Here is a 26,616-nt window from a genome sequence, read left to right as displayed (position 1 = left end):
TGTGGTAAAGATTTGAGCTTCAGCCAAATAGGAGTCCTGAGTAGGGCTGCCAGGTCTGAGTTGGGAAATACCTGGAGAGTTGGGGGGTAGAGCCAGGAGTGGGTGGGATTTGGGGCAGGGAGGGACTTTGGTATTGTATAATGCTATGGAATCCATTTTATCCAAGGGAAATTATCTCTTTAGTCTGGAGATGACCTGTAATTCAAAGGGATCCCCAGGTCTCACCTGGAGACTGGCATCCCTAATCCTGACTAATATAACTATCTTATAGTTCAAATTCATGTACAGGCTTGAGCCTGTCTGCCTGTCTGCCATGTTAAGGGCCATTCCTGTTAACTTCTAGGCATATGTCTCTTGTCTCCAAGAACCTGTGGCATGTCCATTCTTCTAGTTAGCAACAAGCAGCTTCTTCTATCTATAGGTTCTCTGCAAAGTTTTGCTACAAATCCACTATTTTTCATATAGACCAGCTGTTCTCCACTTTCTTGCTATTGAGAAACCCCTGAAACATTCTTCAGGCTTCAAGAAACCCCAGAAGTGGTATGAGCATGCAGAACATGGTTGGGAAGCAGAGCTGTAAACATGTCTATCCAGGGCCCCTCCCCATCCCCTCCAGGCCCATCATTGGCCATTTTGGGAGTGGTGGGTAGGTTGCCATGACCATACATGGTCATATCACCCAATAAATATTTGACAAATTTAAAATATATTTAAATTATTTAACTCCCACCCATTAGGAAACCCTTCCAGGGCCATCAAGGAACCCCAGGGGTTCATGAAATCATGGTTGAGAAAACCGGGTATAGACATTCTACAAAGTGTGAACACTTTTTTCCTGGTCAATTTAATGTAGAAAAGAACCTTTCTTACCACAACCCATGATAATCATAGCATTTCAGCCAATGACAAGGGAAAACAGCAGAATACAGTAGGGTCTACCAGTCTCTATGGCTATCATGCTTCTGCTGGGTTTCTTTCAAATTTGCAGAGCTTCGAAAAATAGAAGCCATTTCAAAAAACTGCTTAAGCCTGAGGGGATTAATTAAAACGTTTTATCATCATAATCACTTCCTCAGAGTCAGCAGGAAGAGCATAAGGATAGTGTCAACCACACTTTATTTCAGGCTGCAGATTAACAGATCAGGAAAAGACACTATATATATATATAATGTTGTGTGCAAAGCTGTTTGAGCACTGACAGGAAAGAAAAAAAAAACATGGTGAGGCGGAGTTACAAAGAGGGATTTGTCTTTTGCCCTTGGGTCATTAATATGATATTGACTGGGGTCCACAAATATGGAAAAATCCTGTTGCACACAGCAAACTCATGCAAATGGGTAAATTAGGTTTTTTTATCCTATATAACCAAAGTTATATCATATGTGGCAAATTACTAGAGAGAAAGTAGTCAGTTCTTGGTAGGAAACCATCTGTAACTAAATGAGCGCATCATAATTCTTATCTGAATAAGTATTCTTCTGAAGCTTCCCCTACATAGTTTCTGATTGGAATCCTCCAATATTACAGAGTATAACTTGGATAAATAACACCATTGACAAAATGGGTATCTAGTGCAAAAAGTCTAAAGGCACAACTTTGAAGAAATATGAGAGGGAGGAATGCGGGTATATCGGACAATCAAGATGGTTTATTATTATGATTGAGTAAAATAGCAAGTAGGTAAACAACTATGTTTAGACATTGTTGACAGGCCCTATGTACATTTCCTTATAAGTAAGTCCCTTGTATTCAAGAAGACAGGACTTTTCCACGTTCGGTTTCCTTGCTTGTGTGTTTCTGTTGCTTGGGGGAAGGGGGTGTTCTCTATTCTGCATGTGTTTTGTAGTTGATTCAATATTACATATTACACTTCTTTATGTCTGGCATATTTCCCTGCAGATTTAAACTGCAGGTTTTTTTGCTGGACCAGTGATTCTCAACCTGGGGGTCGAATGACCCTTTCACAGGGGTCATGGCATGGCAAGCAGCTTGGCTCGGGGTGCGCCATCCACACAATAGCCTTGTGGAGTAGATCGAGATGGAGTGTTCGTCTGTCTGGGGCAGTGGAAAAGAGCGAGATCGGCATGGTGGGACAAGAGGCAGAACTGAACTGAGAAACCCTTAAAAAAAACCAATTTACATACAAACATGAACAACGGATCTTCATGCCATTGGTCAGTTTCGGTTTAATTTCTGTGAAAGAACACTTGCATAATCTTATGGTTGGGGGTCACCACAACATGAGGAACCATATTAAAGGGTTGGGGCATTAGGAAGGTTGAGAACCACTGTGCTAGACCAAAGGCTATTGAACTGACTACTAGAGGGATCAAAGCACATGCAGAACAGATCCAATCTCCCCAGCAGCAGAACACACACAAGTGAGGAAATGAAAATTCAGTAAAGCCCCTTGTCTCCTCCTATGGCAGACTAGGGTGGCCCCATTTTAAGTTATTTGGCTATACCCTGTTATTTTCCCAGTACAAGCAGGGGGGGGGGGTCATAATTTGAAAGCTTCCTTACACAGAAAATCAGGAAGCTAGAGCGCGGATTGAGCCAGAACATTTCCCACTAGTTTTCAACGGGCTTTTGAAGGCTTTCTTTTGAGCACGGCAGAGCGTTAAAAAATGACATTCTCCACCCACAGACATTGTACAGCCCATTGTTCCATTTCAGAATTCTTCTCTGCGCATGGAAAGCCAGTCATCAGGACATGTTCTCATCTGGGCATAATACTTCAGATAGCACATGAGGGGATTGTTTGTCGGAACACTTTTTGCATGGTGGTGTTGGTGGGAATCCAAATTAAGCCCCTTGTTTTCACATGTAATTTCTACTGGAAGTATTGGCACATACACCCCACCATATGCCAGTCAGAGCAACAACATGCAATACATGCTGCTTCCACACAGTGAGAATCCATATAAATATTTGAAAGATTTTTTTTAAAAAAGGAAGAGATACACTAAATACACTAAAAAAATTAGGTCTTTTTATGCTGGACCAGTGATCTGATTCCTAAATCACTTTGAACTAAACTTTTTAAAAGTTTTGTTCTGTCTGACTTGAGGAATGCCAACTCTTTTCAGGCCTCCTTGTAATATTGAAATATCCATTGATGAATTTAAAAGCCTAATGCATTCCCTCCCATATCATTCCCCTGTTAATTAGGTATTTGGGGGGGAAGCCATTCATCTGGATTTGCAAAGTGTGCACTTCAGACTTTTTGCCATCAAACAACCTCTGTGTTATAGCAGAAGCATGCTCTTACGCTGAGTCATTACACCCACCACCCTGGCCAGCAGCTGCTTTTCATTTGTTATAGCCTGAAAAGAATGCAAGAATAAGAAGCCTATTGGAATACTTTGGTTCTTCACCAAACCCCATCAGAGCAATGGCAAACCACCTCCCTTCATCTTTGCCTTGAAAACCCCATAAGGGGGGACTATAGGAGGCTGCTATGAGTCAGTTCCAACTTAAGGGCACATTTTGCCTTTACTACGTTTATATATTCACAGTTCTGCCTTTTGTTAATTTCTGTGAACTCCATTTCCATTTGATACGTTTTGCAAACATGAAATACAGTCCCACTATTATCTTAATTAAATGTACAAAGTGTACTTTAACTAATGATCTTTCATTCCCTGATTGTTAGATGTCTGTATAAGAGATCCTCCTTTCTGGACTGCAGAGGACTACACCAAGTTTTTGTTGTTAGTTGCAAAGTTGTGTCTGACCCATCGCGACCCCATGGACAATGATCCTCCAGGCCTTCCTGTCCTCTACCATTCCCCGGAGTCCATTTAAGTTCGCACCGACTTCTTCAGTGACTCTATCTAGCCACCTCATTCTCTGTCGTCCCCTTCTTCTTTTGCCCTCAATCACTCCCAGCATTAGGCTCTTCTCCAGGGAGTCCTTCCTTCTCATGACGTGGCCAAAGTTTTGGCCTGCCCCAAATTATAAAGCGCAATTCTTAGTCCTGGCACCATGTTTACAAGGTCTACAAGCTATTGATCTTCAAAGGCTGAAATAGTACTAAGATTCAGTTCTTAAGTTTTGTTTGTGTTTTTTTTTTGGGGGGGGGGTAGCGAGAATTCCTTTTTATAAGGGTAGGGCAGAATGATAAAACACTAGGGGGCAAAACACCCAGGTCCCATTCCATCAGTTCCTATTTCGTCACTTTGGGGTAGTTTGAGGAACTGACAGGAACTCAATCATAAGAACATCTTCTAAGTAGACAAGTCTTTCTTTTAATTTTCAATTTTTCTCCCAAGATACTGCCCCTCACTCAATCCTCAAGCCTATACAGTTTTTCAGGTTGTTGACGCACTGTTAGAAAAATAGTCTTTTGTTCAGAATTTCAAAGGCCTTTATCTGGTGGATAGAGCCACACAATTTCTATTTAAATCTTTGGTAAATAAAGAGGCAAAACCTCCCAGGTCTGTTTGAAATTAGTTCATAGCAAAACCCCATCTTCTCTATCCAATGTAAAATCTCAGAAAGTTTTGTATTAGCACAGCAACCACATGACCCACAATTCTTCATTAATTTACAATGAGTACACTATTCTGTAACTATATTAGTGAAGCAAGACTGGATAATGTGATTATAGTGTTCAGCTTAATATTATTGGTGACCCTAATTAACTCTTGGAAGGAGGTGAACAGACACAGTAAAACTCATTAGGAGTAATCTAAACATTGCTCTTTCCCCCCCTTTAGAAGTCTGGCCCTTTTTACTTCTGGTGAAAATGGATGATGGCAAAAATAGAGTTATCTTTCCTTCGTTCTCTGTTAATTTTACTGACAGATTAATACTTTGTTGACCTGAGAGGAGATCAGATCTTATTTCTAATTAAAACATCTTAGAGTTATGGCTAGAGTATCTGCAAATAATTAAGATTGTTCCGCAGAATATCATTTGCCATGAAACAGGAATCCCGTATTTGTCAGACTCAAATCACAACTATTATTTAACTTCATGCTTTATTTAAAAAGTGAAATGAAAGCTGTTGATTGGGGTCTGTGAATCTGATCAAAGCACATGTTACTGGAAAAGAGGGTGATTTTCTCTGTAGCAGTTCTGCAGTCACATTTATTCTTCTGTATACCCTTTTCCTAGCTGCAGAAACAATACAAGAACCCGAGAAGAGGAAAAAGTTTGGGGTAGGAAGAATGTGTAGCCTGAAAGGAAATGGTAAATTGGCTTACCTAGAAAAGCAGGCTGCAGGGAAAGGGTTAATTACCTTAACCTGTCTCTCCCCCCACCCCCAACACACACAGAATGCCTCTGCAATGTTCAGATTCACTAAATTGGAAGTCTGATCAAATTTATCTTTGGGGGAAAAAACTACTCTATCTTTGATTCTGTGTTATGAAAGGTATATTTTCCTCCCAAAACTATAATGTAATATACTCCACCGTTTGTTATAGTGTCACTCCAGGATTATGTTATTAAGAAGGAGATGTGTTACTGAGAATAATTCAGGCTCTGACTTCAGGCTGAAATTGTGGCATATAATAGGCAAGAAAAAAATGGAAGTTCCCAGAGGTCTGGGTGAGTGGCTGAATCTTAAACACGGATTCTTTAACCAACCTCAGTGTGAATTCAAAGAGTTCTTCAAGTCTGCTTAAGGGGCAATTAACTTGTTTTACACACTTTTGGATATTCATCCCATTCCACACACATTGGTTAATGCACGTTCAGTGTGCTTTTGCAGCTGGATTTTCCTGTGTGGAACAGGAAGATCTACTTCGAAAGTGTGTGTTCAGAGCTGCACTTCTAAAGTGTGCCCAGAGCTGCAAAGAATGGGCAGTATAAAAATCCATATAAATAAAGAAATATTATTTAATGTGTGCCACAAGGTTTCTGTAAATGAAATGAGTGAGAAGGCACTGAGATTGTAACAAAGGGCTGAAATGCAGCCCCCCCCCCTCCACTCTATATTACCCTTTTAATTGACTCTTGCCTTCACTGGATGGGAAACAAGGAAGAGAGATGACTAAACCCTTTCCCTTTCCCCTGTTTTGAGGATTTTAATCTCAGTAGAGAAATACACAGGTAGAGCCAAAAACAACTTGCGTGTTTTTGTGTGTGGCAGTTAAAATATCAGGAATACATAGTTCTCTCCTTTGCAGTGTGAGAGTTCAGATTCAATTGCCCCTTCTGTGTCTGCGAAGTTTTTAACTCTCAACAGAAAGTTGCGAGACAGCACGGTATAGTGGTTAAGAGCAACAGACTATAATTTGAGGAACTTGGTTTGATTCCCTGATTCTGATTCCCCGCCCCGACTCTAATCTGGAGAACCCACTCCTCCACATGCAGTCAGCTGCATGCTGTCACAGTTCTCTTAGAGCTCTCTCAGTCCTACCTACCCCACAGGGTGTTTGTTGTGGGGAGAGAAAGAGAAAGGTGTTTATAAACCTCTTTCCCAGATTGGTGTAGTGGTTAGGAGCACCAACTTCTAATCTGGATAGCTGGGTTTGATTCCCTGCTCCTCCTCCACATGCAGTTAGCTGAGTGACCTTGGGCTCACCACAGCACAGAGGAAGCTGCTCTGACTGAGAGCAGGAATATCAGGGCTCTCTCAGCCTCACCTCCCTCACTGGGTGTCTGTTGTGGGGAGAGGAAAGGGAAGTCAACTGTAAGCCGCTTTGAGACTCCTCTGGGTAGAGGAAAGCAACATATAATAGCCAACTCTTCATCTTCTTCCTTTTAGGAAGTGGGATAGAAAAAAAACTGCTCTTTTTCTTCTCCTTTCTATGTTTCATGCTATGGCTTGTATATGAGAGATTGGAAATTCCCAGTGCTGATATCTCTTTTACCTATTTTCTCTCTGAACGCTGCTTTCCATCCACCAGCTGCTTCAGCGAAATCAGTCTTGAACACCAGGAATAAGTTGTTTGTGGAACTCCTGATGATGGGCGGAAGAACGGCGCCGCAGAATTTTCCAACCAGTTGCGCAAGCATGTTTGGACCATCATACACAGCGACGTAATCTTTGTAGCAAGATGAAGAAGCCTCGACCTGGAAGCTGTTGAATCTGCAAAATTCGGGTTACCATTGTTTGCTGCCTTAAGACATCTGCTCGTAAAAAAAGAATCACAACAGGCGAGAGTACCACTCATCCAATGAAGCTGGTTCTGCCCCTTTTCCAATTCACGTCTATAACCATTGGTGTTGAACAAACATAAAGCTAGATCCATACCTGAGGGAGTGGCATGGCCTTCCAAATACCCTAGCGGTATTATTTTAGGAGCAACAGAGTGTGTTGATACCTAGCATTTTGCAGCAGTATCTTCTGTAGTTCTAGATGAAAGAAGTTGTGAAGTCTGTGTGGAACTAGTATAACTGAAGAGCAATGGTAGGGGTAGAGCAGTGATTCTCAACCTGAGGGTTGGGACCCTTTTGGCAGGCCAGGGCAAGCAGCTTGGCCGGGAAAGGGGGTGCCACGGGGATAGAGGGTAGGCTCCAAGACACAGGGTAATTTTTTAATGGCCATGGCAGAGATGATCCCCATAATTATTGGGAATTAGTTTTACCCAAGTTGCAGGATCTACCCTGGTTAATTCTTGGATGGGAGATCCCCAAGGAGGCTGACCATGGCAAACCACCTCTGAATGTCTCCTGGCTTGAAAGCCCTTTGGGTTAGCCATAGGTCAGCTGTGAAATGGCAGTAAAAATAAACCAAAACAAACTTTTTAAAACTTCACAATAACTAAATACCCCAAATCAGCAATCATCATTTTCTTAACATTTAACGAAAGCGAATTGTGCTTACGTACTTGAGTTCCACAATCTTGTTTCTTCCGACGATGATATGGTATGAGCAGTTCATATTGTGATGGTAATCAGAAAAGGAATGGGTTGGGCTGCTGATTGTGCCCGCAGAGCTATTGAAAACACCGCCACAAGCTATGATGGAAGGAGGAAAAAGAAAGACTGTAATTACTACTCAAGAAATACTTGTAGCATAGCCTGCATGTTTATTTGTTGGTCCAATTGGCATGAGATGAACTTGAAAGCTGGGCACACAGGTCTGTTTTGTTGGCACTGGCTGGTTTATTCAGAAGTAATGAGTCGGTATGAGTTGATTCTAAACCAATACACAGAGAGTAAAAAGCCGAAATAGATAATGATACTGTTTGTCAGTGAGCTTTATTTCCTCCATCCCCACTTCCCTGATACATCAGACAATTTGACATGCTTAATATCCCCCCCCCCCTTTGCATTTGACGTCTAGTTGTGGAGTTGCATTCTGGGGAGCTCTAAAGCTTGTGCTCCTTATTTTGTGATATTTTGGTTGTCTCTTTTAAAAGGTATTATACTACTGTTGCTTTCATGTGTTTTCTTTTTCTACGGACCAGCATGGCTACCTACAATTTTCAGCCCCTGCAGAGAGCAAGACTTGAGTGATTTTGTAACTGAGAAATGAAAACTTCAGGGCTTTAGATTCCTCTTCAACATCTACTGAACAATTTGTAACTGTGGGAACCATATGCATTCAAGCCCCTTTTTGATTTTCCACAGTGAATGCAGCTGAGATTTTGAGAGGGCCAAGTCTTTGTTCCCCATCTGAGGGCATCCAAGTTTCTTTGGAAGAAGCATCTGTGTCCACCACTCCGCTCGATTTTATAACCTTTGCTTGGGAATCACCTGCTTTTGGCCTTGCTTACCAAGTGCATGCATCTACTCCTGCTGAAGTTCTAAAGGGCTAATCATAACATAACAAGGAGCATTTTCTAAAGGGTGATAAATATCTGTTCTTGCTCTGCATTTTCAGATAAGATGGAGAGGACACCATACATTGGACTGGTGACAAATAAAAGACAAAAGCCCCGTAGATTTTTTTTAAGCAACATTCATTTTCTACAAGAAGAGAGAAGCTTTTTTTCCTTTGTTGTTTGCAAAGAATAAAGCTAGAAGGAAACAGAATATTAATTGCTAGTATTTGTGTGTGTTTTTTTATTGGGGGGGGGAGGCAAACAGCCTAATAAAAAGCCATAGTCATCCTTCACAAATGTCAAAAGTCAAAGGTCAGACAGTAACAGCCAACTGGAATGAGTTATGAACATCTCTTTCATGAGTAAATGAACATTGTCATCCTTCAATGCTGTTCCATCTAGCTAGTGGCTATCAGGATGATTTATTCTAAACAAAGACGCTTGGTTTCATGCTTTTAAGCAGAGGCTGTTTGTCAAGGGGACTGTAAGGAGGGAATGTCCAGTATTTTCTAGCATTGGTGCAAAATGGGGCCCTCAGATCTCTATCATTACAAGTGGGGAGCTACATTTGCCTCTTGTTTTATGTACACATAGAAAAATCTAATTTTGTCCCAGCGAAAAGCTAGGTTGACGTCTACTCACGGATTATTCTGTAAGTCGCCAAAAAACCCATGCCGACTGTGCGAGAGTCTGTGTAGAAGTTCAGTAGCATGGAACCGAAGATGCTGATACGCTCGGGGGTTTCATTACCGCAAAAGGTTTCCAAAAGGAATAAATTAGCACCAGTCCCTTTGTAGATCCTCACGCTGTCATAAAAACACATTCCAAAGATAGCAGGTGCTGCATGACAAAAGATCCAGAAGTTTTCATCAATTTAATGCAGAATTGTTTATCATCCAGGCACTTTATGCATTAAGCTTGTCTCTGTGTTTTCATTCTTCATCATAGGAGTCAAGTGTGGGCACTTAAATTAATCATGTGGTTAATATGCACAAACTTATTTTACTAAAAGGGAAGATAAAAAAATTACTTTGCCTGCCAAGCCAAAGTAAGTCCAAGGTCTCAACTTGTGATTCTGTACTAAGTTCCCTTACTAGGTGGACCACATGAGGCAAGCACACATAAAGTACCTCTGACCCTCCCCCAAAGACACAAAAATGTGTTCTAGATATATTTTGCAGGAGACTTAGACCTCCTAGCACTTTGAGCATCCAACATTTCCAGTATATACAATGGCTCTGATTTGGAAACTTAGTTATGACTAAATGCCATTGAAACTAGTCAACTAAGTTATTCACAACTAATTTAAATCAGACGAAGGTCTGAGGAAGAGTGCTTGCACTCGAAAGCTCAAGCCTTGATTAAATCTTTGCTGGTCTTAAAGGTTCTACTGGACTCTGATTTTATTATGCTACTTCGGACCAACATGGCTACTCATTTGAATCACAACTAATTTAAGTGATTCCACAGAGCTGAGCAATGACCAGGGCTGTCATCCCCCCAAATGGGGGCAGGAGATCCTCCTACTCTCATTTCTCTCTGCCACTTGGAGAGGTGAGAGAAAAAATGGAAAAGGCTGTCAGGCAGTGGAGATGACATCACTTCTGGGAAAACATGGAAGTGACATCATAAGTCTCTAGGAATCACTGTAAACTCTATGGTAAAACAAAACTAATATTTTTTTTTTAAGCTGTGAAGATAAGATTATAGATTTCCTTGCATTTTGTATATCTGGGTACATGTATGATTATATCCATGTTTGTAACTAACCTAAAATTGCCTTGATCTTAATGAGTCTTGTAACAAACTCTTGCTAATTGTGCACAGGGGAAACATATATCTTTTAACACCATTGGCTGTGGTCAAAGCTTTATAGATAGTTCTTCCTATAATTTAAGCAGGACATCTTTTGGAAAAAAATAACAAATGATGACTTGTCAAAAGAAAATGCATAACTAATTGAAAGCATCTTAGCCCCACCCTAATAAAAATGAAAAGCAAGTCTGTATAACCTGCTCAGTTATTGCTGCATGAGTTGTATTATTTGTAGTTGAGCTGGTACCCGATGGATAAAAATATTTTATGCTGCAGAACTGCAGCTTTATTTTTCAGTTTGTAATAAATAAGAATCAAGCTGACAAATGCTTACTTGGGGTAGCACAGCAGCACAATAGTACAGTTGTTTCTAAATTCCAAAATACAGACAAATGCCAAGAAGAGTGAATCATCTCTCTGGAAGGTTCTCCTACTCGTGGGCTTGATTGCATCTAAGGCTATGTGGGCCTTTGACTCCCTCAAACCAAATTTCACCATTAGTCTATTGGTCAATTGGCTTCTCTTCCACCATGTCTTTCCCACTTTTCCTTGCAGATTTGAAGGCACACAAGCCTGGGATTCCAGTTGCTGGGGAGGCTCAGGTGGCAGATTGCTTAAGCTCAAGAGCTCTGGGCTGCAGTGGGCTACACTGATTGGGTTTTTGTACTAAACTCAGTATGGAGTGCTGAAAGTACCAGGCAGTTCCACCTTTGTACCTCTTTTATCCAAAATTTGTACCTCTCTTTTTCCATTGGAAAAGTATTGAAAGGTTATATTGCAAAACAAACACAAGATCCATCTCAACTGGATCTAACAGGTGGCTCATATAGTCCAGCAGCCTGTTTCAATAAGTGGCCAACCACACGGAATTGCCCCTGAGGGCCAACAAGCGGGGTATAGGTCAAAACCATTCTCTGATGGGATCAACAAAACTAAAGCAATTCACAAAAATTTCCACCACTTACATTGCAAATCAAAACTTTCAAACTGCAGGAGGATGACAGACTGGGGTCCCACATCTATGATATAATTGCAATTCAGGTTGTTGTCATATTGGCTGGGAAAGTTAGGTGACATAATCTGACCCGTTGGAGCAGTGAAATTTGCTCCACAACCTTAACATAAATGCAAACAAAGAAATGGTAAGTGTCTGCAAAATATGTTCGCAGTACAAATCAGATAACATACAGAAGGCTAGAATAGATGTGATTTCTGAACATAAATATAGAATTGCAGGGATCTGCCGGTACCGTTTTCCACTTTTAAAACTGCAAAAATGGGCAAGTGTAGCATGAAAGGGAAGGTATCATATTCATGCATAAGAGAACACATTTCATATTTGCCTGTGCTTCATCACTTAACTGAAGGTACGGGCTCACATGATTGCATATGGCTGCATGTAGGAAAAGAAACACAGAATATTAAATATCAGAAAAAGGGGGAGGCTAGATGTTCTTTTCCCTGATATCTAGCTTTCCAGGTGGAAGTCATTTTTATTGTGGTAGTTTGGAGGAGGCTTCAACCATGTGAGCCACCTACTGCCAGTCAAAACTGATATAACTCAGACTCTGATTAACCTACCAAAAGAGAAAAAATATCTTTTTAAAAAGCTATACACAACAATGTGGGTTTTTTTGGAAGTGGGGGGGGGAGGATCAGTTAATTACAAAACAGAATTCACCACCCTGCAAACTGGTGAGTTCAAAACCAAAGGAATCGCCTATGTAACATCAAAGAGATATATGCAACAGGGCCATGTAGAATCCTCACTTCCAGTCCACAGATAAACAAAGCCTACTGAGATGTTTTATGAGACACCTATTGCATTTTTCCAGATGTCCAAGAGTTCCAAATATGTAGTTTTCTGATCTAGATCTCTCTTACTAGGACTTGACTTACATCTGCCATACCAATGTATCAATTATGTCATCAGTTTGCATCAATGCATCAGGCCCAAGAACTATCAATGGGCAGGCTAGTATATTGTTCCAAACTCTGTCCCTGCACCACATGAGATATTCTGTCCTTCTCTGTGGAAGCAGTGTTGGTGCAGTGACATGGGTTAATGATGCTATTGTACAAATTCCATTTGTTGCAATGTTAACAGGAGAGGGATATTACCTCATTTATAAATGCCTTCATACTAACTCGATACTGATTTCAGTATGAGTCCATTTTGCCAACTTCAGACTTTTGCTCTCTATGAATGTCCACAGACCTGCTATATAGTAATCTTTGGATTTTGCATTACTTACTGCTTATATAAGATGCAGAAAAGCCACGTCCCACAGTGTCCTGTGACTGAAACACTACTGTCATCACATTTCTGGGGACAACAACAGATCTAGGAGCTGAATTTCCACAACCAATGGCTAAGACTGAATCTTCTTGTTCATTACTTCCTTTCAGCACCTAGGGGGGGAAAATGCTACTATTTTGAATATCTAAATAAGGATGCCGGAAGATCAGTGGAAAAACAAGAACTAAAACACGTACAGACTAAATAACGGGGCAAGGAGAAATTGCATTGTCTTTCTGCAAGGGCCAGTTGTATGGATATTATGGGTACATCCCCATCCAGGAACCACTTCCCAATGACCCCTGCTCTATGACTAGAAGAAAGCAAAAAAAAAATCTTCTTCCTGATCTTAAAATGGCGATCGGCATCACCCTGGTCATGTAAAAAGAAGGCTACAAGAGCCAAACACTAGGTACTCCCTTACTGCTCTCCTTCTGATGATCTGCCTAAATTCATAATGAGTCACAGAGTCAGCATTGCTGTTGGATGGTCATCTAGCTTTTGCTTAAAAACCCACTTCCATGGATTTTCAGAGTAGAAAGGCTAAATTATATATGGATATTTTCACTGTTCAAGCAAGAAGGACCGATCCAGTTGTTTGGGTCCTTCTACAAGATGACAAATAATGCTTGCCCTTTATTACAAGTGGGAGGTGCATGGCTTTGCACTGTGTGAGTACAACAACATTCAACTCCTGCCAAATTCCTGAGAAAACAATTAAACTGAAGGGAATGGAAAATTTTCCCTGCTGTTCTGTTCAAGTGCCTCGCGGACAACGCCTAAGGAAATGTATATTAAATTCCCCTGATCATTTCCAGCTAGAGAAATGAACATTCACATAAACTAAATCTACTCATTTATGCTGTGGTATGCATGGACTTTTCTTCGTTCCTTCCAATGTTTTCCATAAGATCCCTTATCTGACCTGTTAGGTATATAGGATTAATTAACAGGATTAATTCTTAAAATAAATGTAGAAGTTCTGTTCCAGAATTCAGCTATCTGTGAACTTGTAGTTTCTCAGGATGGGAAAAGTCCCATAATGGGATCTCAAGTATTTTTTAAAATTTCCTAACAGCTGCTGACGCCCTCCATCATGATCAGGACTATCCCCAAGGCCATCTGGCTGTGTTCTGTTCAGTTGTGAATCTTTCACTGCCTCCCTCAATGGCAAGGCTAAGGCACTTTTTAGATGCCTAAAAGACATCCTTTTTCTTATTCCACTCCGCCCCCCCTCCCATTCTCTGGCTCTGAACTTCTTTCAAGAAAACATGATCCATGATTAAATCCAGAAATTAATGGCATCACTAGCTTAAGGTGACCAGATTTTAACATTGGTAAAGCGGGACACCATTAACCGGGGGGGGGGGGGTGTCTTGATTAAAATTTGGTCTATATGGAGCAACAAAAAATTTTGTAGAATGCATAGAACACAAAAATAGAATTGTAATATGTATTTTTTCATTTCAACATAAGTACAATTTGCCAGGTGCCCCCAGATGTCCCTCCAAAAGTGGCACAATCTGGTCACCTTACACTAACTGTAAATCATACCGCTAGCTTTGAGGTTCCTCCTCCTTCAGATCTTTAATCATTTAACATTTCCACTTTGACACAGCCATCAGTGGGGCAATTTACTTACCTTCACATAGCTGCTCTGACACTGTCCATTAGCATTTGGAATCTGGAAGTTCTCATCAAATGTCATTTCCAAGTGTTTGCTTTTATGAGCAATTATTGTCCACGTGCATCTGATGTTACTAGGGAAGTTATGTGGCCAGTGAGGAGACTGGATAGTACCATTTTCTGAATGAAGGATCCCACCACAGCCTGCAAGAGCAGAGAAGTGTTGCAATGAATCAATCAAATTTCTGTGGGGTATTTTATTACAGTGCAATCAAGAGAGCTGCACTCCTCTAAGGCCATTAAAGTCAATGGGCTTAGAAGGACTGCAACATAATAAGTCTGTTCCATAAAAAATACAATCAGCCAGCAAGATTAACACATTTACTGAAGAATAAAAGTTGGAGGCTATAGCCCACTTTGAGAGATGCATGAAATGCATTATCCCAGGATTTAGAAGCATCTGTAACATGAACAAAGCTGCTTCTGCAATGTACATTCCTTGTGGATTTTAGTGCATAATGTCATTACCACCTCTGACTCAGCAGACACATATTATTTATTTACATTATTTATAGCCCATCTTTTTCCACAGGTTACAGGCAAGTTACACAGAGTGAGAATTAGGCAACTTACACGGGCATGCTAAAACTCAAAGAAGTAGAAGAAGAATTTGGCTTTATACCCTGCTTTTCACTACCCAAAGGAGTCTCAAAGCAGCTTACAATTGCCTTCCCTTCCTCTCCTCACAACAGGCACCCTGTGAGGAAGATGGGCCTGAGAGAACTTTGACACGACTGCTCAGTGAGAATAGTTCTAGCAATAGGACTAGCCCAAGGTCCACCAGCTGGTTGCATGTGAAGAAGCAGGGAATCAAACCCAGCTCTCCAGATTAGAAGCCACTGCTCTTAACCACTACACCATGCTGACTCTTGTAACCACTACCAAAGCTGGGTATACAATAAAGCCATTGTCGCCTAAACTCTCCACATTTTGATAAACAGTTTCTGGTCAAAGGTTTTTGAAGCCTTACACAATCCCGAAAAAGCCTCTTTGACCAGATTCATTAGCAGGACACCCCATTATCTATCTGATGCACCTGCTTAGCTTTCTGAGAGAAACTATTGTCTGATTCTGACCTGAAAGTCTATCCGACTAATGGTGCCTCATGTACCAACAATAAAATAAAATAAACTCCTGGAAATCTCTCTCATACTTTCACCCCTTCAGCCATTAGGGAAAGTTACACTAACTGCAGAGAGAAAGAAAAAAGATAAAATAGTAGAAGCTTCTGCATTGGGGAAGAAGGAATTATTGCTTATTCCAGGAGCTGGCTTGGATACAGATGGTTACTGCCTGCAGAGTGCCACCTTATTATCTCTCCATGCCTATGACAACCCTCTGAAATCCTGCCCCCCCAAATTTCTGTGAGAGGAGGATATGAAGGTACTAGGGTGGATCCAGCCAGCTTTTCTATTGAACCTCTCCCAGCTCTCCTATTGACTACAGCTCCTGCCTCATATGGTGTTTGTCCATGCAGATGTCTTGATTCCCAGTCTAGCACTTTTCATCTGTGGAAAAACTAATTGGAACTATCCTACTATCTATGGACAAAATTCATCTTGCTGGCAGAAATGTTACTCTAGTTCTAAGCCCATGCTTCTTACCCCACCACATCCCATCCAGTAAGGTATCCAGAGACCATTGGGAGAGCTTTATTGTGCAAAAGAAAGATGGAATTAATAATGGCTTTTCACTTACCTAAAGAATCTGCAGCCCATGTTACATAGAAACCATCTCCCTGCACTGAGTGGTCTGAATTAAAATTTATTAGTAATTTATTGGAGGCTGACTGGATGGTGCCAGGGGATGTACTTCCACAATATCGTCCAATGACGGGAGAGCTAAGAGATCCCCCATTCAGGATGGTGACTGAGTCCCAGCGACAGTTGCTGTGCCTTTCAACTTCAAAGGCCACAAAAGTGAGCTGTGGGCAGGCAAGAGAACACTGTAAACTTGCAAGTGCAAAAACACACTGGAAACAAACAGAGCTAACTGCATCTTCTGGAAGTTCTAGTTCAATTTAACACAGACATAATCTTTAAACCGCCCATGGCTTTGCGGGCGCCGTGGACTAAATAAAGCAGTAAGGGCTGGTGGGGAGGAGTTAGGGCGGGCTCTGTCCGGGATAAAAACTCGGAGGAGCGAAACAGGAGCCGCGAATCGGCTCCTGATTTGCTCCGCCGAGTGGCACTCCAGGGCCAAGTGTCCAATTGGGAGGCGCGCTTTGTGCGCCTCCCTATTGGACACTTGGGCCGTCTCCTGGACGCCACGCCTCCAACTCTGCAATCCTCCCGAATAGCCATCCTCGCCGGATGGCTGCCAGGGAGGACGCTCGCCCCGCTCCCTTGCTGCAGGACTGACTACTCGGGAGGCACGAAGCCTCCCCACTGGCTGACACCGGCAGCACTGCCCGCCGATGCACCCAGCTCCAAGAGCGGCAGCGAGCGGCAGCCGCTGCCGCCCGCCACCCGCCTGCTGACTACGGACGTCAGCCACCACCCTCCAGCCCCAATCGATGCTCTACACACTCAGGCCCCGATCTACGCTGGCATCAACAACAGTAGGCTGCACCGGGTCCGTCCAGCACGTGGCCGAGCTGCTGCCGGAGCCTCCCGGGCCGCCACATCCCCGGCCTTGCCTGTGGGGGGGCCGCGGTAAACACTGCAGGCTGCCCCGGGAAGGATCTAATCTCTGCTAGCGCCCGCTGTATTTAGGAGACAGCGGGCTTATTTTCTAGTATATCATATTTGAAAAGGAGATGCATGATCAGATCTTCTGAGTTAACAGATTAATTCCCATGTAAGGAATTGGAAGAAAAATGGTAACATTCATAATATTTTGTTATTATAATGATGAATCAAAATAATTGAACAAAAGTAACTGGAATATCCTTACATTGGCTGTACCCCAAAAATTCTGGTCCTAGATTTTTGTGTAATTCAGAAGTTTGCATAAACCAAAGGAATTGTGAGGATAAAATGATAAAAGGCTCAACACAGTTTACAAGCCATATACAGATTCCGCATCGAGGCATTAAACTTGCACCACCTCCTGCTTGCGAACCTGCACATTTGTGTCAGACAATTCTTTCCCAGTTCTGGTAATCCCAGTAGTATTTAGTAATCCAGTCTTAGATCAGCAAAGTAAAAATGCACAACAACAGATAAAAATACATATAATCAGCAGTTAAAAAAGTAATAGTTCTGGAATGAAATACTTGATAGAAAGAGCAACAGAGTTTAAGCCATGCCCTGTGGATTCAATTTCCCCTGATCTGCAAAGACACACCCTTTCCACAATCAGAATCTTTTAATATTGTCCAGTCAGCACAGCAGAGGGTAATGCCTAGAGTCTAGCCAGGTAGAAAGCCTTCCTATGACTGGGAGTCTCAAGTAAGTGGCAGGGAACACACAGAAATCCCCGAAATAATCTCGGGTGAGGACATCATGGTTGATGATGGGCAACATTTGCCTGTTTGGAATCACTATGCTTTTTGCCTAAAATCAAAAGCTCCTCAATTTCAAAAGTCCACATGGCAAAAGATATAAATGTCACCCTGTTGTCTGCAGATTGATAGTGCTTCTATTGATTCATTTTATAGCTGTAGGTGAGTAAAGCATTACTCACATTGATAGTGTATCCCTCCGGTGCTACCAAGAGCCAGGAACAATGAGTAGAACTGTTGTAAGGCTGTGGGTAATTAGGACTGGCGATAACCCCACTTTCAGCTTCCTGGACTCCTCCACAGGCTGAAAGGAAACCCAAAACATTATGACACTGGTGCAGAAGTGACAGACTTAAAACTTAGGAAGTTTTACCTCTTACAAGTTTCTGGGTGACTGCACTTAAAAACAAGGCATCTACATCAAATCCAAGTAGAAGAACAAAACAGAAACATGGACATATTACTGCTTTTCAAGTACCAAGAGAGAAACAGAGCTTAATCCCAAGAATTAAAGCCAGGTGTCAAAACCATGTCTGCTTTTGCCATTTGGTCCTATATTTTGATCTTTTTTCTTGTATTACTTGTTGTGTTTTCCATCTATGTAAGTGATTACCTCAGATGTCTTAGGTGTGAATTATCACAGTAGAGGGTTAGTTATTGTTGGGATTCTCTGCTTTGGCTAGTCTCCATGGCAACACTATCTCTGGCCTTATAGGGTGATTGAGTCTCTCTTGCTAACCAAAGGAAGACATCCCGGAATCATTGCAACCAAATGGGCTTGTGGTGGGAGCAAGGGGGACTGGGGGTTAAAGTGGAGCAGTGAGCATCTAGCATTAGTCTTAGCAAGGAGCTCAGGAAATAAGCATCACTGCAATTTTACAATAAACATTTCTTATTGAAAGCAATTGTCTGAACCCTCACACCAGGGCTTTTTGTGCATGTGTGTCCTGGTGCTCAATAACAGTGAGTACCAGGACACACATACACAAAAAGCCCTGGTGGGGGGGTGTTCCCTGTAGTCTTGAGGGGTGAACTGGTAGGAGTCAGTGCAACCATGTGTATGCGTGTATGTGTATGTGTGCTTACTAGGATTTTTAAAATTAAAAAGCCCTATTTAAGGCTACCATAATTATACAGAAGTTCCAACATGAAGCTTAAAGGGAAGAATGGTAAAATATTTCTACTGTTAATATGCTTCACACGTTTTAAATTCAATGTTTCTAGTACAACCAACCAAGCCTGTCTGAGTTGCTCCACATGATGAAAATAACATCCAGCTAACCTTGAGATGAATAGAGGAGAAGGAACCCTTGGCCTGTGTTTTCAGCATTAGTCAAAAACTGCATCCAGATCTGAGGAGCTGCTATTGGTAGAGGCTCAAGACCCCTTCTGGAGCCACACAGCCTGTATATGAACTCTCCATCAGCATCTCCTATGAAAAAGAAATTGTGCTATGAAACAGCTAAATCCCCCAAAACAAGCCCAAATTCATGCCCTTTGACTACTTAAGCCAAATTTTATATAATTAATTAGGATGGATATTTCATGCCTTTACATGACAAAATGTTGCCCTCCTAGGCAAAAGAAAGGTGGCAATTAGTTATGGCTTGAAGAACAGAAATATATTACTTATTTTAAACATTTATATACAGTCTTGCCAAAGCTAAAATTGGCGTATAAATTCTTCTTCTTCTTCTTCTTCTTCTTCTTCTTCTTCTTCTTCTTCTTCTTCTTCTTCTTCTTCTTCTTCTTCTTCTTCTTCTTCTTGTAAATCAAGATCTTATCAGATCTTATTTGGTGCAAATTTAAAACATGAACCTGATTAAAGGAGTGTAATTGGCATATAGGCTGACTTAGGAAGAGCTGATCCTTTAGATATATGGAGTTGAGACCATGGAAGGGTTTTATTTGACCTAGGTAGGCCACACAATGGATAAAGATTGGTTAGGCAAAGCACAGATTCCCTTTGAAGTAGCTGAAACTTCTCAGTCATTTTCAAGGGTAGCCTGATGATTCAGTTGTTACTCCAGCAGTTTATGAATGCATGAGTCAGCACCCAAGATCCATTATGTCCAGGAAGGAAGGGGAATCAGCATAACAAATGAAATGTTAAAAACACAATTTTGGCTAATAAAAATCAGTTAAAAAAAAAGCAGGGTCAGATTCCCTTGCTATGGAGGACCAGGTCACGGGAGTAGTGTGTACAGCATTTTTCTACCTATGCCAAGCAAAGCCACTAGCACCCTACCTGTCATCAGATGGCTTCGCCACAGTGATCCATGCAATGGTCACCTCCAGACTGGACTTCTGTAACTCACTCGATGCTGGCCTACCCTTGTCCTTGACCTAGAAATTGCAGCTGGTGCAGAATGCAGCTCCTAGGGTCCTCACAGGAACATCTTGGAGGGCCCACATCCAGCTGGTGCTGAGGCAGCTGCATTGGTTGCCAGTTGTGGCCTGGATTAGGTTCAAGGTTTTGGTGTCAACCTTTAAGACGAATCTGCAGTCTGGGACCCTCATATCTGTGGGACTGCCTGTTTCCTTATGCTCCCTGCAGGGTTCTTTGCTCCGTGGGTATAAGCTTGTTGGAGGTCCCCAGCCTGAAAGAGGTTTGCCTGGCCTTAACTAGGGCCAGGGCCTTTTCGGTACTGGCCCTGACCTGGTAGAATGAACTTCTGGGAGAGCTGAGGGCCCTGTCAGAGCTTTCTCAGTTCCACGGGGCCTACAAGACAGGGCCTCACTAGGTCTCTGCTTGACAGGTTAGATCTGGGCCTCTTACCAGCTACCCAGGTCATCAGGCACCCCTGAATTGCCCCCGAGGCACTGTGCCATCATAGGGTCTGTTATATTGGGGGACAGGTGGATTTTTATAGGGATTTTATTATTGTTTCTGGGGGATTTTAATGTATATTTATGGTTGTAACCTGCCACGAGCCATGTTATGGGAGTGGCAAGATATAAATAAACTAATAAATATAATAATAAATAGTCCATCAAGGGCTCTCATCCAAGTTCTTGGAACCAATCACTATGGGAGAGAGGCAGTTTAGAAATAACAACAACAACAACAACAACAACAAATTTCCCCCCAGAAATAGTGCCTGCAAGCATGACGTGATCAGAGCTGGATGCAGAGATGAAGAGCTGTGACCTACCTAGGCGGATTTCTAAGTAGTCAGTCTGGCAATTAATGTGCTCCTCCAAGCGGAAATCTCTGAAGGTAAGGAAAGTGGTTGTGATGGATGGCTGTGAGTTTTGGATGACCCATTCGCAGTTCAAGTTGTTTAAATAATTTTTGGTACCATCATAGCCGGGAGAAGTGAGGTTGCCACCTTTTGAACTGAGTCGGAGTCCACCACACACTGAGAAAACAGCACATCGTTGGAAGAGGACAGGGATAGCTCCAGCATACAAATGATGCATTCTAATACACCCCTGCATACTATGAAAAATAGTATACTGGATACTAATTCACCCATCCCCATCTCTCTTTGTTTGTATTGACGTCGTTCTAGCAGAGACTGCTAAGTATCATCGGTATTGCTGTAACTAGCCTGTGACTCTTAACTTAAGCAATACTTTCAGGGGGACAACATTTCTTTCCCCCATCTTCTAAAACGCCCAGAAAAAAGTCCACCACTCAATTCTTTAGTCAACCAGGGATGTTCTGCTAGTTTGGCTTTATTTGTTCTTGTACTGACTAGCAAGAGACAAGGAGCAGTGAGAGTGCTTCACAAACTTTCAGCAGTCATGTTAGAATCTTTCACTCTGAACCAATGGGACAGCTACAATGACATTACAAATGCCCTTGGCCATCCACACCCCGTTTTCTTACTTGCATGTTAAAGACACAAGCAGACATAGAAACATCTTCTTACAAAAGTTAGTTTAAAGGCATAGGATATGAAAGAGAAAGAAATACAAATCAGACCTAGGTCTTTATATGCAGGTTTGGGAGTGCCATTTTTGTTGGAAAATGCAAGATTTGTAATGTGCCTGCTTGAACAGAATAGAAAGAATTCCTGTAGGGGGCATCAGAGGAGCTAGGGAGCGAGAATATTTAGATTAGAAGCTTCCTGATATTTTTCAAACTATCTCCTCTGTGTCCTGACTGGCTGAGCTGGATACTTTCTGCTTTTTTGAGGACATTTCCTCTCTGCTTGCCTCCAGAACAGATTGAACAGACAGAATGACTATAGAACAAGTTGGTTAATTAGGGCTCTCTCGCTTTCTCTTTCCATATAACGTTCTTTCTCTTCTTAATAAAAACAATTTTTATTCTTTTAAGCAGTCTGGTGCTTTACCCCTCTTTGCATGTTTACACTCTGCCAACAATTCCTCACTGCAAAAGCTACCTAGTGAAGAAGCGTATTGGATTACCTGCATCTTCATCAGAAGCATACGTAATCCTAAAACTACCCTCTGCTTCGTTATGGCTCATTACCATAATTACTGTAATCTTGTTTCCAGAAGATTTCACCTGAGTGCCTGGATTTACCACACCACACAATTTAGCTAGCCTGGGAGTGCTTTCTCCCACACCGTTGTGAACCTGTTTACCAAGAAAGAAATAAAACCAAATATTAGAAAGAGTGTTTTTTTTTTTAACTTTCAATATATTGTATGGCTACCAAGATATGTCGAATCCTCACAAATGTGCAATCCAGTTTTAATTGAAATGCCTAGGAAAACATCTAGGCCAGCCTTCTTCAACCTTTTTACCTTTGAGAACCCCCAGAGACATTCTTCAGGCTTTGAGAACCTCCCAAAGTGGTGAAATCATGCAGAATAGCTGTGTACATGCCCATCCAGGATCCCTCCCCTCCTCCCCCTTCACACCCATCACTGGCCATTTTGGGAGGAGTGGGTGGGTCAACATGCCCATATATGGTCATATCACCTAATAAATGTTAACAATTTTTAAAAAAATATATAAACAATTAATTAACTCCCACCCATTTGGGAACCCCTTCCAGGACCATCAATAAACTCCAGGGTTGAAAAAAGAAGAGTTGGTTTTTATATGCCATTTTTCCCTACCAGGCATCTCAAAGCAGTTTACAATCACCTTCCCTTTCCTCTCCCCACATCAGGCACCCTGTGAGGTGGGTGAGGTTGAGAGCCCTGATATTCCTGCTCGGTCAGAACAGCTTTATCAGTGCTGTGGCAAGCCCAAGGTCACCCAGCTGGCTGCATGTGGGGGAGTGGGGAATCAAACCCGGCTTGCCAGATTAGGTCCGCACTCCTAACCACTACACCAAGCTGGCTTCTATGTGTTGACATTGCCAATATGGCTGCAATTAGAAACACTGTTCTCCACTTCCTATTTCTAGGGTTGATACATTTTAAGTCTTGAATAACCAGGAAGTGGAGACCAGTATTACATGTTACACCTACACCACAGGCAAATCATGGCCAAGAGGTCATTTCCAGAAATCTCTGAATTATATATAACAATTCTGTACGAGTTCTCTTAAGTGGCAAGTGAATTCCAACACTGGCCAATCTCGGAAGGCCGCATCCCCATAAATTCTGGTTGACACTTACAGCCACGTAATCCGAACTACAATTTTGGCTGAATCTAAAAGTCATCTCATTAATAGTTAGGGTGACCCGACGTCCCAGTAGTACCACAATTCTCCATTCACATTTAAGTTTATGTAGAGACGGGTTTCGATAGTTCGGGGAAATAAATGTCCCAGCAGTGCCACGGAGTTCACCTCCACACTCTGGAACAACACAAATAATAATCAGTCGTTCACCATTCAATGATGTTTCCTTGTAGAATGACATGAAATATTTAGTGATGTAATGGAAATCATGAAAGAAAAGGTATAGAGCAGGGGTAATCAAACTGCGGCCCTCCAGGTGTCCATGGACTACAATGCCAATTCACTGGCAGGGACTCATGGGAATTGTAGTCCATGGACATCTGGAGGGCTGCAGTTTGAATACCCCTGGTATAGAGAATGCTTAGGAATATGTAATGGTTACATTTTTCAATGCCTCCTCACATTTCATAATTAAGTGGGGAACTAAGATCCAGAAGTTTGTGCTAGATCTTACACCAAAAGTCAGTCACTGAGAATTTTATTGGAACACAAACCCTCATGTCATGCAGTAAGCAGTATTTAATGCCACAATAAGAGCCTCTTGTGGCGCAGAGTGGTAAGGCAGCAGACATGCAGTCTGAAAGCTCTGCCCATGAGGCTGGGAGTTCGATTGCAGCAGCCGGCTCAAGGTTGACTCAGCCTTCCATCCTTCTGAGGTCGGTAAAATGAGTACCCAGATTGCTGGGGGGTAAACGGTAATGACTGGGGAAGGCACTGGCAAACCACCCCGTATTGAGTCTGCCATGAAAACGCTAGAGGGCGTCACCCCAAGGGTCAGACATGACTCGGTGCTTGCACAGGGGATACCTTTACCTTTTTAAGAAAGGTAAATGAAGACTGTTATTTATTCAAAAGTTTTTTTCTAAATTTGCCATCAAGAAAAAGAGGGTGTTGTTTACAATTACGTACAGTAATAGAATAATGTGTATTCAGCTTTTTAAAAGGGGAAGGTCATATTGTATTCAGGATCATTTTCCTTTTGAGTAAATACAGGAGAGATCCCTGATTTTTTTGAGTATGCAGGCACCTCAAGAGTTTTGGCACAGGTGTCAGGGAGTGACTCCACCATTTCAGGCAGTAGTCTGTTAAACACGTTGTCTGCTTAGATGAACATTTAAAATATTTCTCCTGCATACACTCAAATATCCTCAGTCATGCAGTGAAGTCATTTGTGCTACGGTAGCTACTGAGGCAAAAGACAACATGTTTAAAAACAGTCAATCAAATCTCCGACAGACAATCAGAAGACTTGTTGGGCAAAAGTCCTATTTGGCCCCACCCAGTCTCAAAAAACACTTGATGGGCACCAGGAAAAGTATTGGTGTGCCAAGGCCTCTATGGACACCTTGCTCATGACCCCTGCAATGTAGCATTTTATTTGCAGCAAAAGGAAACGTTTAGAAAGTAAATTAAAACTCTGCAGCAAACCTTCAAAACTAGCAGCAAAACGCAGCCTGAATCCTGGTGCATTAACAGATGGATCCGTAACAAACTTGATGTAAGCCAAATTGTCAGGTGTGTCCACGGCATCAGGTAGAGTAGCTCCACAGTATTTGCCTAACAAATTCCCTAGAAAATTAAAATAGAATACAATAGAAAAAAGATGATTTTGTAATTTGGTATCAGCCTACTAATTTTGACTTACACTCCACCCCATGTTGAAGGGTAAAGAGAGTGAGCTCAGATACATTTATTCATTAAGGTATTTATTTATTTAAATACTATTTTACCCCCCTCTTTCCTCTCATCGTGTGTGTGTGTGTGTGTGTGTGTGTGTGTGTGTGTGTGTGTGTGTGTGTGTGAGAGAGAGAGAGAGAGAGAGAAGAAGAAGAAGAAGAAGCATGCCTTTTTAATCCTGGCTGGCAGGTAATCAGGTATAAACTCAGCTGGTTTTAAATTACCACTTTAAAGCGATAAGTATAATTCAAGAGCTTGGAAAACAACTGCTTAATTCCTTTTTGAAAGATGCTTCTTTGAATGCATGCACTGTGTTTTGCCCAACAGCCATAGCTCATTCATATTCACCCTGAAAGCCGAAATCTACAAACACTCAACTTGTTGGTCCTGGTGGCATAGGGAAAGCCACTATGTAGCTTAGAATTGTTATGCAAGGATTTTTTTTTTGCATAGGTGAAGAAGTGCTAAGAGAAGAAAACCTGTTTCTTTTTTTGTGTACCCTGCTTTTTACTACCCAAAGGAGTATCAAACTGGCTTACAATTGCCTACAATTCTTCTCCCCACAACAGACACCCTGTAAGGTAGGTGAGGCTAAGAGGCCTTTAAGAGAACTGTGACTGGCCCAAGATCACCCATCTGGCTGCATGTGGAAGAGCGGAGAATCAAACACAGTTCTCCAGATTAGAGGCCACCAGTCTTAAACACTACATCAAGACTGCAGAACCACCACACCTGTAATATCTTATGAGCCATAAAAATAGTTATGTTGATTTAGCACCAATGAACTGTTAAAAAAAAAAAGAGAATACAAAAAAGGTTTGGGTGACCAAGTGAAGTATACAGGAATGACACTGCCTGACTTTTGTCAGGTCTAGAGGTATTTCTATGCTCTTGAGACACAAGCCTGTGGTTTAACTGCAATTACTATGGGAGGAAATACTATAAAGTTAGCCAGTAAGGGGACAAGAAAAAGAGCAACACGATTGTTTCACAGACCTGAAGCATCACGTTCTCGAATCTCCAAATAGTCATTTGCACACTCTGTTGAGTTCTGGATATCTAATGCTTCAAAGCTAATGGTGAGGTAATGACCCATAGGTCCGTGCAGGAACCATTCACACATTAAATTGTCTTGATAATGAAGATCAGGAAATCCAAGGCTTTTGATGAACCCATTCTGCCCTGTCAGGGTTCCTCCACACGCAGCTGCAGAGAAACATAAGTGCATTCACTGGACTGACCATTGGAACAGATAACTTTGCTGTGTTGGCTTCCCATCCACAAAAACAGCAAAGAACAAAAACGCACTGTGTTTTTATAGTGATGATATACTAGTGTCCATTCAGTGGAATGGAATAA

At 41.8% G+C, this 26,616-nt stretch overlaps 1 protein-coding gene across 1 annotated transcript in view; it reads right to left on the bottom strand.

Annotated features, from left to right (window-relative positions):
- Nucleotides 1-26,616, bottom strand: part of CUBN (cubilin) — a 137,029-nt gene that overhangs the window by 15,426 nt on the left and 94,987 nt on the right. Inside the window, exons 46-59 of the mRNA XM_077303068.1 lie at nt 26,254-26,463; nt 25,009-25,149; nt 23,516-23,697; nt 22,349-22,520; nt 21,124-21,330; nt 19,251-19,400; nt 18,151-18,272; nt 16,222-16,447; nt 14,480-14,667; nt 12,794-12,950; nt 11,504-11,653; nt 9,366-9,563; nt 7,785-7,914; nt 6,825-7,042 (exon numbers count right to left, since the gene is read on the bottom strand). Of these exons, the coding sequence (XP_077159183.1) occupies nt 6,825-7,042; nt 7,785-7,914; nt 9,366-9,563; nt 11,504-11,653; nt 12,794-12,950; nt 14,480-14,667; nt 16,222-16,447; nt 18,151-18,272; nt 19,251-19,400; nt 21,124-21,330; nt 22,349-22,520; nt 23,516-23,697; nt 25,009-25,149; nt 26,254-26,463 (2,451 nt within the window). The remainder of the gene's footprint in view (nt 1-6,824; nt 7,043-7,784; nt 7,915-9,365; nt 9,564-11,503; nt 11,654-12,793; nt 12,951-14,479; nt 14,668-16,221; nt 16,448-18,150; nt 18,273-19,250; nt 19,401-21,123; nt 21,331-22,348; nt 22,521-23,515; nt 23,698-25,008; nt 25,150-26,253; nt 26,464-26,616) is intronic.

The sequence above is a fragment of the Paroedura picta genome, chromosome 11, assembly GCF_049243985.1.
Source record: "Paroedura picta isolate Pp20150507F chromosome 11, Ppicta_v3.0, whole genome shotgun sequence".
NCBI classification, from domain to species: Eukaryota; Metazoa; Chordata; class Lepidosauria; order Squamata; family Gekkonidae; genus Paroedura; species Paroedura picta.
Note: the sequence above shows the minus strand (reverse complement) of the source record. Positions and strands in the feature narration are given on the sequence as shown.